Source organism: Podarcis pityusensis (genome assembly GCF_964106645.2).
Source record: "Podarcis pityusensis genome assembly, chromosome: 13".
NCBI lineage: Eukaryota > Metazoa > Chordata > Lepidosauria > Squamata > Lacertidae > Podarcis > Podarcis pityusensis.
In genome coordinates, this window is record NC_138038.1 from 37,212,378 (window position 1) to 37,228,668 (window position 16,291).

Genomic DNA, 16,291 nt, shown 5'->3' on the forward strand with positions numbered 1-16,291 from the left:
TGCGTCTGTGCGACCTGGACCTTCTCTTTGCCCCAACTTTGCCCGGGTAAGCTGCAGTGGTGCCAGAGGGAGGGCGTCTCTGTGGCTCTGCCCCACCGCACCAACTGCTACTGCTTTTCAGTCAAGGGATGGGGAACCAATGGCCTTCCAGATGTTGCAGGACTACACCTCCCATCATCCCTGGCCATGCTGGCTGTGGCTGACAGCAGCTGTAGTCCAGCAACATCTGGAGGGCCACTTGTCCCCCCCCCTGTTTTAAGTCCCTATTTGTCTTAAATTAAAGGATTCCTATTTACAGGTTCATCCTGTTTTATTGCTTCCTGATGTGCATGGGAGCAGATTAGAGGTGAATAGTCTTTAATACACCTTTAATCTGCTCCCATGCATCGTAATTGCCACTTGGATAGTCTCTTGGATTTGCTCCAGTGCTAATTTCTGTTCTGGGGTGGGGGGAGGCTTTATATATAGTTATTTCACTATAAAAATGAAGTGGGGGGAATAATGAAAGGAAATCAATAATTAAGGTCTCCCCCATCAGAACAGACTCTGACACTGAAGCAAATCAGAGAGGATATTCAAGGGACAATTAAGAGGCTATTCATCACTACTCCCCCATCAACCCTCATCAGGAAAAAAAAAATAAAGCAGGCTGAATGTACAAGGAGGAAACTTTTAATTAATGTTGCCGGTATCCTCTGCTGAAGGGATGTGGAGCCTGTGCCATCCTCCCCCCCCCCCCCCGAGATGCTGCTGGACTACAGCTCCCATCATCCCTGACCACTGGCTTTGCTGGCTGGGGCTGGTGGGAGCTGGGAGTCCAATGATATCTAGAGGACTTACTGAATAGTACTTACTTGTGAGTAAACATGATGGGAGGATCTTAATCATGGGGAAGTGCATTCCTGCATAATACAGTGGTACCTCGGGTTACATATGCTTCAGGTTACAGACTCCGCTAACGCAGAAATAGTACCTCGGGTTAAGAACTTTGCTTCAGGATGAGAACAGAAATCGTGTGGCAGCAGTGCGGCAGCAGTGGGAGGCTGCATTAGCTAAAGTGGTGCTTCAGGTTAAGAACAGTTTCAGGTTAAGAACGGACCTCCAGAACGAAATAAGTACATAACCAGAGGTACCACTGTACAGTGCTACACTGTCCTGAGCTTTGAGCTGCCGTTCCACCTGGCTGCAGCAGAGGAAGAGAGTGGCCAGTGCGGTGCTGTTGCCCTCCCAAGAGTGGCATTACCAGGATGGGGGTGGCAAGGTTGGGGCTGTGCAGTCCCGCTGGTGGTACCAATCTGGTGCACAGACCTAACCTTGCCACCCCATGCCCATCCTGGCCTGTTAAGTGGCAGCAACACTGCTGCTGAGAGGGCCCACGGGGCAGAGAGGCCCACATCATTGGTTAGCCTGTGGGGCCAGCTGGCATTTGGTTCATTCTCGCTCTGAACTGTTTCCATTCAAGCTGGCAATTATAAGAACAATTATGCGGCTTTAATAACTTGTCCCTGAGTTTGCTTGTTTCAGATAGTAAGGCTGTGTGGGGAGAACCTGCTTTGTTTTTAATTGGTGATTAGTATATTTTAGGCATTTAAAAATAATGTGATTGAATGGAGCTTCTCTGGAAGCTGTTTAAAATCTGTTTCTATCCAATTGCGGAAAAGCAGGGCTTTTCAGCTGTGCTAAGCTTAGGGCCCTGGCATGGAAGCAACCTCAGAATCATGATGGTTGCTTGGCTCTCTCCTGCAACTAGTAACGCAGATTGGCCTGGACATTCCACATATGATCTACTGCAGCAGTGGAGGGGAAACCACATTTCGCCACATTCTAAACCCCTGCAATGAAGTATGTAAAAAAGGGGCAGCTGAGAAGAGAGCTAAATTGTCCATATGAAGTGATCTTACAATTGTCGTTTGGATATATGAAGAGAGATGCTACTGCATAGCGGCACTGTTGTGCGTTTGCACCTATGCCTCCTCAGAAAAGTGTTTGGCTGTCATGCGTGGCGTAAAAATGCACTGTGTCTGTGTATGTGTGTTAGTCTGAGGTGTGGTTATAATTGGGTTTGTCATCTGGCGAGCTGTGATGTGTTAGGGAGCTCAGCATAAATGTAAGAAGGGTTCCCTGACAAGTAGGCATAAAGTGTTCTTCTTTAGCCGTGTATTTCCAAACTGGGAATTAAGCACTATCTGACCTGCTTCATTCCTGCTTGTTTTAAGGCGCTGGTTTCTATTTTGGTCTTTATGGTAATTATTTACTGTTTTATTGGGAGTTGTATAACTTCATAATATGTGATTTTTGTGACTGTAAGTGGCCTGGAGCGGTTATGCTGAAACAGGATATAAATTTAATGAAGAACAATATTAATACGCAAGTGTCAATGCTTGGATGCCTGCTCCATGGGAGCCTGCAAAAAGCTTCACCTGCTGTTTGTGGATGTTTGGAAAGCTTCACCTATATATATTTACTGTCTGGCATGTGTATAACCCATTAAAGTTCCTGATAGTTATTATTGTTTCCACCAAGACCCTGTAAGCAGTGCTGCAAATAATTCTCAATACTGGAGCTTCCTGTCCCTCTCCGCTCCCCTCCTACCCATGCCTAACCTACTGCTCTTTGCTGCTGCTTCTCTTGCCCTATCACAGCTTCCACTGTGAGCTCGTATTTGCAGCTTCAGAAATGATGCCCCCTTGTCAAGTGAGACAGAGTCGTTGCTGTGCTTTGCTATCTTCCTGGCACAAGGAGTCAATGGGAGGCTCTCTTTCCCCTCTTCAAGTTACAGAGGAAAGGGCACCAATCCGGGGGTGGGGGGAGAGGGAGGGAGTGTGCCCACTCCATGAGTTAAACACTGTTCTATCATTGTTTCCTCACTCACATTATATTGCCAGTAACTCTTCAGGATAAGAATGATGGTGAGTAAAGTCACACGTAGCTCTTCCATACAGCCTGTGTGCATTTGCCTTGTTAATAACCTGGAGGCAACCAGGCAAGTGGATAACTGTAAGCTTGTCTGTGAGGTAGATCCATTTGACAGACGGCAAAACTGAGGACAAAAGGAACTTGCCCAGATACTTTTGGTCTAAGCAGGAACAGGCTGAGGACTCCTGAGTCCTGTTCTTTGTCCACTGGGCCACATGGGCTGGTATGTGTGTTTGTGTGACTTTCCCTTTGGACGAGAGTGTGGTTTTCTATTTTGCTACAAAATATTGCCATTCCACTTTTCCATTAATAATGCTCAGAACAGCTAGTGTGATTTTTAAAAGAGATGATCAAGGCAAAACCGAACCAAATAATTGTATCCCTGGATGCATGGGTCAGTGTGCATGAGCAAGCAAGGGTGGTGTTCATGTTACTAGGTGCTGATGGAGATGGCTGGGGCCACACTTGCAAAATTTGCATTGCTGCAATGGAGGGAGCCTGTGTGTGTGTGTGTGTGTGTGTGAGAGAGAGAGAGAGAGAGAGAGAGAGAGAGCGCACCCATGTATCTATATAGTCATCTGCAGTATGTGGGGCTCTGTGTATGCTTGCATCTACATACAGAGTGTGCCTCTCTCTAGCTTCCTCCCCAGTCACCAGTCATGGGCATTTAGCACCTGCTGTCCAGGCTCTATATCCTGGTACTTCCTGCCTTGGCACCATTTGGTTCCCCTGCTGGTATCACAGCTTCTCAGGTAATCAGAGCCCAGAGGAGATGGGGATGACAAGCAAGCTCTGTGCCAGGGATTTGTGTAATGTTCCCTTCTCAGCAAACACCTGGTAGGAATTATCCCCACATTTCTGCCCAGTTCAGCAGCTGCTATATGCCCCCCTTCAATCAGCTTGCCCTAGGGAGCCAATTGATGATCACCATGCTATTGCCAGGATTACAAACAGGGCTATGGGAGGAGCATGTCGGGATGGAGATCTGTGCACTGGTAGCAAGGAAGTCAGACCTCTAAACTGACCTCAAGCAGGTTACCTGTACAGGGCAACCTCCACCAGTAGGCTGGTGACAAGCCACAGTTGGAAAACCCATCTCTATTGGGTTTAGGACAATCAGGCATGTTCAGAGTCTGATTTCCAGGTCCTGTCTAAGTCCAGGAATGCAGTCCATACAAAAAAGAAGCATGAGGTGGTGAACAACAATGAGGCATGTATGGATGTGTAGACCTTGAGACCCAACCACTGGTGCCAAGAAATGCCTCTTCAGATCCCAGATAGATGAAGCAGAGAACCACATGGTGCGTTCCATTCAGGATCAGTATATTATCTGTGCTTTGGAGAAGATTAGCGCCCTGATCAGGGAAAATATGGGATGCTCAGTCCTTGTGATACAGGAAGTAAGAGGAACCCTGCTGAATCAGTGCAAAGGCCCATCTAAGTCCAGCATTCTGTTTCCCCTAAAGGCCAAGCAGATGCCTATGAGAAGCCCACAAGCAGGACGTAAGACCAACAGCACTCCTGCTGCTGTTCCCTAGCGACTAATAATCATAGGCCTACTGCCTCCAATTCTGGAAGCAGCATATAGCCATCATGACTGGTAGCCATTGATAGAGGCTTTGCATTTTAAAGGGGCAATGACCAGGTTTGGGGAGCAGGTGCCTATTCAGCTCAGTGAGGAGTGTGAGGGAGGACTTTGATGGTTTGCCTAGTGGTGCTTGGGATACCCAGGTCAGAGGATGCTTCTGGGCACGAAGGCCAATTTAGGAGGATAAGTCATAGCAGCAGCCTCTAAGGGCCAGCTGACTATACACTCCAGGGTGGTGGGTGGTGGTGGGAGCCTTGAGCCAATGTGACACACGTTAACATAAACCAGTAGTGGGCACTCTGGAATGTATGAGAAATCCAGACTGGAACTGGCAACCACAAAAGCAGGCAAGGGCAGGCAGGGGACAAGGTGGGGAAAGTGGCATTAAGGTGGCTGGAGAGGTCCAGGCAGTGGTGTAGTGAAACAGGAGTGGGAGGAAAACAGAGCCTTTTTTCAAAGCAGGAACAATAACATCATCTGCCAGACTCCACACACACACCCCTCCAAGAGCAGGAGGAATAACATCATCTGCCAGGGTAACTGACATCTTCCTTGATCTGCCAAGTGAATGAAGCAATAACAAGGCTTTCAGCTTTTACTATTGCTTGTGAAAGATTAGTCAGGAAGGAATCAGGACAGCAGGTAGCATGGAAAGTGTGAGGACATATGTTATAGATTTTTGGGGTATAGATTATGACAACTTCCCATGGGGCAATTGTATCATTAAGGGGAAGGAGAACTAGTGGAATCCAATCTTGGCTTTATATTCACTGAGTGGGAAGAGTTCACATGGGTTTCAGGAGCCATTCCCGGTGCTTCTCCAAACTGCACAGCCAGAGGCCTACAGCCACTGAGGTCATCACCTGAAAGGTGGTTCACCTGTAGAACACCAAGCCTTCCTATTATCCTTTGGGTCACAGAGACGAGATAGTCTGGCCAGAGGGAATTCTGGTCTGAGATCAAATGGTAATTCAGTTTGCATTTCCTGTTTCAGGTTTGTAGTTCCTTATTATGGACTTGGGGAAATCAACCATACCAAGGGCTGGCCTTACCACAAAGCAGCAAGAAGCAGTTGCTTTGGAGCACAAATGGCAGGAGAGGCAGCATTCTAGTACAAATCTCAATAAAAGAAAATGTCTGACAGATCCAGCATTCTAGGCATGGACACCAAAGCAGATTGAGATCCGTTTTCAGATAAGCTTGGACAAAACCTCCCTGGTTAACCTTCTGAATTCAAAATGCCTGGATTTGGCAAGAGTCTGATGCAATTTTGCCTATTTTACTGCAGGGAAATATCTGTTGGCGCTGTTGTCCTCAGTGGGGCTTTAGCCTGTTGGTTTTTCTCCCTACTGTGACCAGCGATTTTGCCAGGTGGCAATAGACCAGGAGCCAGAAACTTGTTCAACACTGCGGACTGCATCAAAATAATATCATGAGCCAGAGGGCCATATCTAATTTGCATATTAGAGCAGCACATAATTAACATACTTGGCATAGGATTTCCCTAAATGTGGCAGGTGGTGGCCATATTATTATAAACTATAATCCCCATAGCACTTAGTATGTGTGAAGGGTTTTGCAGTTATCTGTCCATCTCTTTGATCCTCACTGCAACTTGGTGAGGTGTCCCATTGGCATCCTTGTCGCAGTCTGCTTTGGGAAGCAAGGTAACTTTTGAAAGTGAGGAGGGGATCTGGCTGCCACTTTCCAATGTACAGTAATGATTTCCAGAAGGATATCTGTGTTGGTCTGTCGCAGCAAAAAACAACTAAGGTTTTATGGCACCTTAAAAGATCGAAAGATTTATTACAGCATAAGCTTTCATGGACTAGAGTCCACCTTTTAATGTGGACATTATGGGCAATCTTCTTGACCATTCAACTCTTCAAAAAAGGAGCAAAACATACAGCCTCCAGGGACTTAACTACAATTGTATCTGGTCATGTTGTTCCAATTGTCTCAATACAAATGTTAGAGAACAGGTCTTTACTGCCTCTTATTATCCTATGCAGCAAGTTTATTTCTCAGAATGGGTATGACAAGCAAAACACCACTGTGCACTGCATTGCTTCTCAACAAATCACCCTTATTATTCCCCCCCTTTTGTTTGTTTAGAAAGCATACTTGCTGTTGCTCTTTCTTGCCTCCAGTAGTTTTTGCTCCAGCCTAAGTACCATATTTTACCTTCACATCCATCTATAAGAGGTTTTCTGTGTGTTTTTTTAGAGAGCTCCTAAACTGTGAAGCATCTGTACATTTTTTTCAGGGAAGAAAGACAGGTTCCTCTCCCTGACCTTGAAGGTTCCACTTCCTCGTCCCAAGTACTTGACTCATAATTAAAGTAATGTAAAGAATCGCCAAGCAGAAAAAAAAGTGTGTACCTCATTCTAGCTGGAATATGACGCAATCATTTTATTTTAAACACTTGCGCTTCATTTCACACATGCTGGAATACACATTTTTCCCTATGCGGGTTTTATCTTCATGGGGGGGAGATTGTAACTTATGAAGGGTCTCTTGAGGTTCCCAAGCGTGCTAATGATTTACTTCAGGGGATTGTTTTGAGACAAAACATACTAAAGATTTAAAGCAAGTTAAAACATGCTGTTTAAATGATAATAAATATGAAAAGAAACTTGCGTTAGTCCTGGGGGAGAGATTCTAATTCAATAGACTCCTCTTAGGTGAGCTACATTAGTTGGTAAGATGGGAGGGATGTCATCACCTTGCCCAGAGTAAAAGATGAACAGAATAAGCAGCAGCTTAAAGGTTTCTGACATCTCAAAATGAGCATTCTGAGAGAGCTTTGATGTTGAAAGACCAAATAAAGTGGTCTAATGAGCGGTGTAAGCCCTAATTAAAATTAGCATAGGCAAAATAAGACTCTTTCTTTGTAATGTCTTGTCCTATGATAAGGGTTTGTATGGAGTGGTTAATTGTTTAATTAGTTTTTTAAAAGATGGTTCTCTGAGGGTGGAACCACATGTTAGAAGGCTTGCTTTGTAACCATACAGCATCTAGCACAGTACATTACAATTGCTACAACAGGTAGAAAGATCATTAAGTGGTCCACCAAGGCTCTCAACAATTTTCAAGTGGTCCATGGGGGAAAATATTTGAGAGCCACTGCTCTAAGCTAACTTGCTACCCCCCCAGTGCAGTGGAAGATGCTGCTCTGCCACCTATGTTGAAGTAAAGATACAACTGCCAGTCCACTTAGATTTTATCTGCAGAAGGGGCCACCATCTTATCCCTTGCCTCAGGCAGCAAAATGTCTTGGGTGGCCCTGATGTGGGGATAGAGCATCAGAGGGAAAGGAGGGGGATGTTGAACCTAGCCTGCATCCTGCGTTCTTCCCATCAAGTGCACCCCTGGCTATTTTTACATTAGTTTATCCTAGCTGGGTTCTGGGCCTGAAAGTAAGACCAGCTGGGAGAGTTGCCGGGGGGGGGGGGGGGCATCTGTAGGCATGAAACGTTTAAGAACCCCCACTCCTTGTGATTGTTTAATGCTGATTCCCCCCCTGGCCCTCCACATTCATATTGCTTTGGCAAATGTGGGCTTGGAAACATACATATGCTAAGGTGATCCAAAGTCCCTGGAAGTGTGGACAGTGTGCAAGGGATTTCACTGCTCACTTTAGAGGCATAGTGGGAGACTAGGTAGTGGAAGGTTTTATTTTGGTTGCTGACAGTATAGATCTTTATCTCCTTTCCTTCCCTTCTCCCTCCCACCTCCACCTCAATTCCTTTGGGGCATCAAGAATTGTCCACCTGTCCATAAGGAATGTTTGAATGGGGAACACCCCACTAGAATTTATCACCGAGGTCCCGCTCGATAGTTTTTGCATCGTACTTATGGTCAAAAAGCCAAGCTATATAAGCAGCAGAACTGTATATGGCAGCTTTTGCTGGACTGTGCCACTTCAGCCTGCAAGTGGGGAATTGCATATCTGAATACTCACTGTCCCTCCTCGGATATATTATTCCCTCTCCCCCTGAAACATAAATAATAAACATGCTGGGAAAGAATAGGCTAGAGCCGTTCTCCTTGACATGCTCATTTTTTTTAATATGCCAACAGATTATTATGGATGGGAGCATTCAAAATGCAATCACACCCTTCAATGGGAAGGATTCCACTTCAGCAAGAAGTGAGCCACATGATTCTCCTGGCCACACAGTTCATCATTATCACAACACATGCTTTTTATGCAGCCTTTTGGGTCTGGGTCACACCCACAACACTACCATAAAACAGACAAACCAGGAGTCTAATTAAAGAGCCATACAGGAATTCATCTCCCCTCCAGCTGATTGACAAGTGCTCTGAGGAGGCTCTGCCTGCAGCCAGCAACTTAGTTTGATTCCTTGAGTAATTTGGAACTCTCTTATTGCATGCTGTGATTGTGATTTTTTATTTTTATTTTTTTGTAGTGTGGGGGGGGGGAAGGGACCTAGTGTATAGATTTGTATAGCCACCAACCAATGAGCAGATCTGTACTGCCAATGCTGGTGGGATTTGGAGTGGGATTTGGCTGCTCGTGCCTGACAGACAAATAAAAATGAAATGAAATGAAATGGAAATAGTGCCAGTCACAGGCAAAGAGGGACAGGACCATGCACATGTGTTGGAATAATCTCCTGAGGGTACAGTGGCAGAATGAGGGTAACATACCAACCGTACATGAACCTGTTGCCTTGTGTGATGCTACTGGAACCAATGACAGGTAGGGAGTCAGGCTCACTCTGATAAATAATTTGGGAATCTGCCCTAGAGCTGGCCAGCATATAAATAATAATAATCTAAGTGGGTTTTTATCAGTATGTAGAAGGACTCTCTACATATTATTGGGCAAACCTGATGTATCCAAAAAGGAAAGTGTGTGTGTGTGTGTGTGTGTGTGTGTGAGAGAGAGAGAGAGAGAGAGAGAGAGAGAGAGAGAGAGAGAGCTGGAATTATAGCAAGTGGAGAAAAATAAATGCATTGAGGGTGCTGGGTGAGGTGAAACCAACACATTAAGTCCACTGTATCTGCGACTGGTTTCATTTAGTGCCCACCTCTGCACTTCACTCACTCGTCTATTCTGACTAATAATTGGCCCATGGAGGATAAATGGAGGGCAGGATGAGCTCCTGACATCTGGCTCAGCATAGTGACATCTGGCCAAACCAACAGCTGCAATCCTGGTGTTCTACTGGCTGGTGTTTGGGGAACTTGACACGTTTTTCCTGGATAAAATGGCCCTTCCCGTTCCTCTACATTTTCAATTTAAAGCTTGCTGCTGGGAAGTCATTTCTTTGGCCAAATCATACAGCGTTCTCCCTGGGTCAAACATCTCCCCTGCTTATGTGGAATAATAATAATAATAATAATAATAATAATAATAATAATAATTTATTGTTTATACCCCGCCCATCTGGCTGGGCCTCCCCAGCCACACTCTGGGCGGCTTCCATAGAAACCAAAAATACACTAAAATATCACATGTTAAAAACTTCCCTGAACAGGGCTGCCTTAAGATGTCTTCTGAATGTCAGGTAGTTGTTTATCACTTTGACATCTGCTGGAAGGGCGTTCCACAGGGCGGGCGCCACTACCGAGAAGGCCCTCTGCCTGGTTCCCTGTAGCTTTGCTTCTCGCAATGAGGGAACCGCCAGAAGGCCCTCGGCGCTGGACCTCAGCGTCTGGGCAGAACGATGGGGGTGGAGACGCTCCTTCAGGTATACTGGACCGAGGCCGTTTAGGGCTTTAAAGGTCAGCACCAACACTTTGAATTGTGCTCAGAAACGTACTGGGAGCCAATGTAGGTCTTTCAAGACCGGTGTTATATGGTCTTGGCGGCCGCCCCCAGTCACCAGTCTAGCTGCCGCATTCTGGATTAGTTGTAGTTTCCGAGTCACCTTCAAAGGTAGCCCCACGTAGAGCGCATTGCAGTAGTCCAAGCGGGAGATAACCAGAGCATGCACCACTCTGGCGAGACAGTCCGCAGGCAGATAGGGTCTCAGCCTACGTATGAAATGAAGAGGGCGGAGAGCATTGACTGATTAATGGATGAAAAGATTAAAGACATTGGTTTTCTGAGATAATGTGCATCCTATGAATCTCTGTCCAAATGCTTGAATGACAAAGATGTGTGACTCTGCCAAGTTGTTCCTGTTTTCCTTGACCCTCACCAGAGCCTCAACTCTTCCTCTTCAAGACCCCAATATGTCTCTTCCAGGGGTTAAAATGTTGCCCTCCAATGACCTGTGGGACCCTCCCAACTCACAGCACTGCCAAAACTCAGTAAATGTAATAATGGAAGGAAAGGGTATTGCTGATATGTTTATGTTGTCACAGGGGATGTATCTGGATTGGGCAGGTGTTGAATACGCTGGAGAAAAGTGAGGTATTGAAAGGCAGGAATGTGTAGAAGATGGTCTGTTATTCAAAGTCCTTGTTTAGGTTGTGAGGCCATAACAGCAAGCAAGGAAGATCTAGGTGGTGCTTATGTGATTTGCCGTGGAAGAGGTAAGCTCCTGCTTAGGGTTGTGACTTTCTCTTGAGGTGATCAGCCATCCCATTCAGAAGCTTCCAGGGGTTTCATACCTTGGGGATGTCTTTAATCTAACCTGTAACTTTCTTGGTCAACTTCGCACAGCTAATGAAAGAAGCACGTATTGTGGCACATGCCATGATAATTCTAAAGCATACCTGTACAAAGATGTTGTTCTGCCCTCTCCTCCAAAGATCAACTCCAATGACCTGCAGCTCAGGCAGAGCTCTGGCTGCCAAAACCTAAACCATTGGCATCCAAAAAGCAGCAGATGGGCCTTCCCACTGGTTGACAGGAGCTCTGTCAAAACAGTGCAGCACAGAGGGTTAGCAACTAGCAACCCAGACACCATATGCAGCCCCCTGAGGTGAGCCATTTGCTCACCTATAGTTGCTCCACAAGCTCTGATCTTGAGGGGATGAGAACGTGGGAAATATGCAGGCAGGAGAGAGAATGGTTTCCTTCTACAAATCCAATGGTTTCTTGCTTTCCTTCTCCTCCTAACCCTGAGCTAATTCATGTAGCAAGGTGCATGGGGTGGCAGGAAGAAGCAGTGTGAGTGTATTTGTGCACTGGTGAGCATGTTTACACACAGGTGAGCAACAGCTTAGTTTGATTTCAGGCCAACTGGGGAGGCAGGCTTGATTCTATGCTACTCCCTCTGCCCTGCCACCAAAGTGGCTCATCACCTGATTCTCTTTTTAAGTCTCCCTTTCTCATTGCCTGTTCTTTCCTTCCTCTCCCAACCACTTCCAGGGGGAACGTAGAGGCCCTGCGAGATGAGCCTGCCCCCGGGCACCCCCGCTGCTAGGATGCTCTTTGTTATGGCTCTGGCCTGTGCCAGCCCCTTCTTGGACCTGCGGCGGCGGACCATCAACATCCCCATCATTTTCAGTGGCTCCACCTACACGCAAGAGAGTGCCCGGTTCTCGCCCGAGGACTTCCGCAACTTCTCAATGGAGATCAACCCCATCCCTGTGGTTCTGAATGACACGAACCCGCGCAGCCTCATTGTGCGGCTCTGTGACGTTCTCTCCTCCCTGCACATACATGGTGTGGTTTTTGAGGATGATACACGTACAGAGGCTGTGGCCCAGATCCTGGACTTCATCTCAGCACAGACCTCTGTTCCCATCATTGGCATCAACGGAGGATCAGCCATTGTTCTTACACCCAAGGTAAAGTGATTTATTCTGTCTATGTTCACTCTAATATCCTGTGTTTTTCTCTGCCCAGATTATGTATAACTATTTTAAATTCTGCTCTTCATAAAATTATACAACCTGAATCTATTACAGACATTTACTCACTGATGCTAATCTGCTTAATTTGCATACAGATAGTGCAGAACTTGCCTTTATCTTAGTGCAGAATTTTGGATACTTTGATCAATATTTTTTTTTCCCATTAAGTGCAAGGCAGGCACTTAATTGAGGGGCTTTGGTGTAGGGACACTGGGAGGGCTGAAGATAACAATAGATATGTCACACAAGCTCATACTATGACCCTTTTTTCAAGGTTAGATGGGCATCAGCAGTTCAGAGAGGAGGACAATTTCAGCATAATGATTTTCTGCATGCAAGCACTTTTGGAATTATTTGTATGGTGTACAGAGGTGGAAAATGTTTTGCTGGAACTAAAAGCCAACCTTTATTCCCCAAATAAAACTATTCTGAAAGCTCTCCCATGACAGGAGAGAGGTAGAAATCAGAAAGTAGACCTATAATGGGATGGCAAATAGGTAGCACTTATCACCCTTGTGTCTTTTGCTCCCTCCTAAATCCAGGAGAAAGGATCAACCTTTCTACAATTAGGTTCCTCGACCAAACAGCAATTGCAAGTGATGTTTGAGGTCCTGGAACAGTACGATTGGACGGCATTTGCTGTCATCACGACACTGTTTCCCGGCTATGAAGACTTTGTAGATTACATTGAGGTCCTGACTGACAGCAGTTTCATTGGTTGGGAGCGCCGCAGCACTGTGACCCTTAATCTCACTGATGACCCAGACGGGGCCCGCCTCAAACGCCAGCTCCGGGAAATAAATGCCCGCATCTGCCTTCTCTACTGCTCCCGTGAAGAAGCAGAAAGCATCTTCCGTGCAGCCCGTGAAGTGAAGCTCACAGGCCCCGGATATATCTGGTTCATGGCAGGTGCCAACTTTGGTAGAACTGAGTACATGCCGGAGGAACTGCCCGAGGGTCTCTTCATGGTGCTTTCAGCAGGATGGAAAGATGATCTCTACCACAGGGTTCAAAATGGTGTAGCCATCATTGCCAAGGGGGCAGAGGCCCTATTCCAAGTCTACGGCTCAGTTCCAAAATTCAACAATGATTGCCGGGCACCCAATCTCACCCAGATCAACGAGAACCTGCATCGGTCAGCAGGGAAAGAGGCTGGGGGGATTTTGCCTGGAAGGGGGGTGGAATCAAGAGCAAAAGAAAGTGCTGTTGTCCACAAGGGATGTATAGCAGATCTGACTTATCGCCATACCCTCCTCCCCTCCCATTCCTTTCTTCATTTGCAAATCTGTTCCTCAAAGCATGCTTCCTACATTCCTAACTTGTTCCTCTTCACATCCATTTCAGCCATTTTGACTTTCGCCTTGCTTCCTTATCTCCATTTCTCATGAGTCCTTAACACCACTGGGCGCAAGAGTGGAATGCCAGGCTGAGTATGAGGAGGAGAGGGAACAGGTGGGTGACATGGCAGGGGGCTGAGACCGGGGCGGGCGGGATGACAAAGGCAGGAGGAGGCAGGTACTTCTCCCAGGATATGGCTGCTCCAGATGAGGAAGCTGGACTCCTACGTCCCTTCCTGGGAAAAGGAGCACAACGATTGAATCTGGGAAGAGTGTTAGCCAACCCACTAACTGTAGAGAAACCTGAGTCAGGTGGGGAGGGCATAACCTGGTCACTGAAGACCCAGCAGCACTGCTGTCACTGGGAAAAGGGAAATCCTCCCCTATGCAGTGAGCATCTGCACACCCAACAGTTCTGCAAGGACACCTCTTCCTTACTCTCAAGTAAGAGCCTCTGTCTTCATGAATCCCTATATATCCACTCACCCTATGCACCAACATCCAGCCAGTGCTGGATTTACACAAAAGCTACATATCTATTTCATTACATTTATATACCACCTTTATATTCCAAGGATTGGCCCAAGGTCACCAGTGAACTTCATGGCTGAGTGGGGATTTGAACCTTCGTCTCTTGGGTCACAGTTCAGTACTCTAACCGTTATACCACACTGGTTAATCTACAGTTAAGGTCCAGTTTAGGGCCTCGCATTATGAGGGTCTTCAAATACAACCCCCCAATTTCAATGACTCTGCCTTTAAAAAACCCCATAAATGGTTTAAATTGTATGTCCCATGCACAACACACACAACACATGTTGTTTGGCTCTTCCATTTAGAAAGGGCTAAACAGTGTGTGTGTGAGACCACTCTTGCTAAGTCAGAAATCAGAAGGTGTTTTCATTTAAATAAATTTCATATGCAAATAGGCTTATTGCAAGATAGATGATTAGTTTTAAGTTGTAACCTTGCCTATGTACGGGTTATATATGCAAATATAAAAGTTTATTACTTTTATTTCCATCGTCCTTTCTGTTAGAATAATACACAGTATTATGGGGCCTTTTAAACTTGACATAGCATGGGCTTCCAGCATGTCTTTAATCTGGCCTGCATCCAGCCCTTTCACTAGCTCTGCTTCCCACTAATTGCATACCATCCCTTCCTACCACCTCCCCATATAGCCAGTTACACCCCTCACCTCATCCATATTTACCCACCTTTGCACACCATCCATCCTCACTCAGTACCCTGCCTCCCCTTTCAAAATGGGCCTGATTCCAAAAGGGCTTTTCCCTTCTCGATTTCCAAGTCCTGATCCACAGCTGCATCCGAAATACTAGACCAGTGCCCTGTGGGTCAGGCTTGAGGGGGATGGCAAAATGAGGGGGAGTGAAGCTGCGATGGCAGCATGTGGAAAGTGGGCTCTAGACTGACACTGAAGAGCTTCCATCATGCCTCTTCGCAGGTACTTCATGAATGTTACCTGGGGTGAGAAGGATTTCTCCTTTAATGAGGATGGGTACCTCATCAATCCATCCTTGGCTGTGATCTCCCTCAGCAAAAACCGAACCTGGGAGGTGGTGAGTTTGAGGGAGGTTTGGGGGGAAGGTGGTTGGATTGGGGAGGAAGGTTGATGAGTCAAGGGGAGGGGGTGAAAAAATGTTTGGACAGGTCGTAATCCGGAGTCCATGTGAGTTGGTGGAATTGTGGCAAGGTTGATGTTTGGAGAAGGTGGACTGTTATCATGGGGTAATTATAGGGCAAGTGTGAATTCGGGAGATGGAGTGTGTTTGGAGAACTGACAAGGGCTATAAACAGAAAGAGCTGAGAGGGCGCTGAGTCTCAAGCCCCTGCTATAAGGCACAGCCGTTCACATGCCAGCACCCCACAGAAAGCCTCTCACAGTCCTGATGGCACCATGAAACAATCAGAGATTGCACGTGCCCAACAAAAAAGCAGCCAGAGGAGCAAAGTAATGTAAATTTCTTACACATCAAGCCAAACCCTACAGGGAAAGGCAACCAGTCTGGCAGGGGTGGTGGATTCATTTCTGAATCTCATTTTGGCAATTGCTGAGCCCTTAGCTGTGAGCAAAGCCCATCCACCGAGTCCTCACACAAGGTATCTATTTGGCTAATTTTGTTTAATTAAAAGTATTTATAAGTTGCATATTTTACACGTCCTCCCATAGTAAGAACATCAAAAGAAACGATACAGAAACAATAGCTATATGGGCACATGATGCTACTAAAGAAAGCTGCTCTTGTTAAGTCATTCAAAGCCTTGGTTGAGGGTCGTAGTCAAGGAAAAGGTCTAGAGGGCTTCCTTAAATGCCTGAACAAGGTGTAAGCCATTTGGAAAGTGAGTTCCACAGCTGTGGGCCACCACCAAAAAAGCCCTGCCTTGTGCTCACCAGCTTCACTGTTTTTGCCAGTGAAGCAACACCTCCCTAGCCTATCAAAATACATCCTAGTTTTTAACTAGTTTGATTTTATCACTCTGTATTTTATCACTGATGTTTTTTAAATGTTGTAAGCCAACTTGTATTCCAACTTGGGAGAAAGATGGGATACAAATATCAAATAAACAAAATATAGGCAAGATCATCTGAGATATGGTATTGGCTGCCGAATATCCTGACTCCATGCTGGTCATGGATGTCCTC

At 46.1% G+C, this 16,291-nt stretch overlaps 2 protein-coding genes across 7 annotated transcripts in view; one reads left to right on the plus strand and one right to left on the minus strand.

Moving 5' to 3' along the window:
* The window catches only part of KDELR1 (KDEL endoplasmic reticulum protein retention receptor 1), a 124,974-nt gene that overhangs the window by 35,898 nt on the left and 72,785 nt on the right, over positions 1-16,291 (minus strand). The window lies entirely within an intron of this gene.
* GRIN2D (glutamate ionotropic receptor NMDA type subunit 2D) overlaps positions 1-16,291 on the plus strand; it is a 62,501-nt gene that overhangs the window by 16,976 nt on the left and 29,234 nt on the right. For all 3 annotated transcript variants that reach the window (XM_080977606.1, XM_080977605.1, XM_080977607.1), the window contains 3 exons: positions 11,799-12,220; positions 12,829-13,421; positions 15,092-15,206. In XM_080977606.1, coding sequence (XP_080833732.1) covers positions 11,822-12,220; positions 12,829-13,421; positions 15,092-15,206 — 1,107 coding nt within the window. In that variant the 5' untranslated portion in view covers positions 11,799-11,821. The remainder of the gene's footprint in view (positions 1-11,798; positions 12,221-12,828; positions 13,422-15,091; positions 15,207-16,291) is intronic.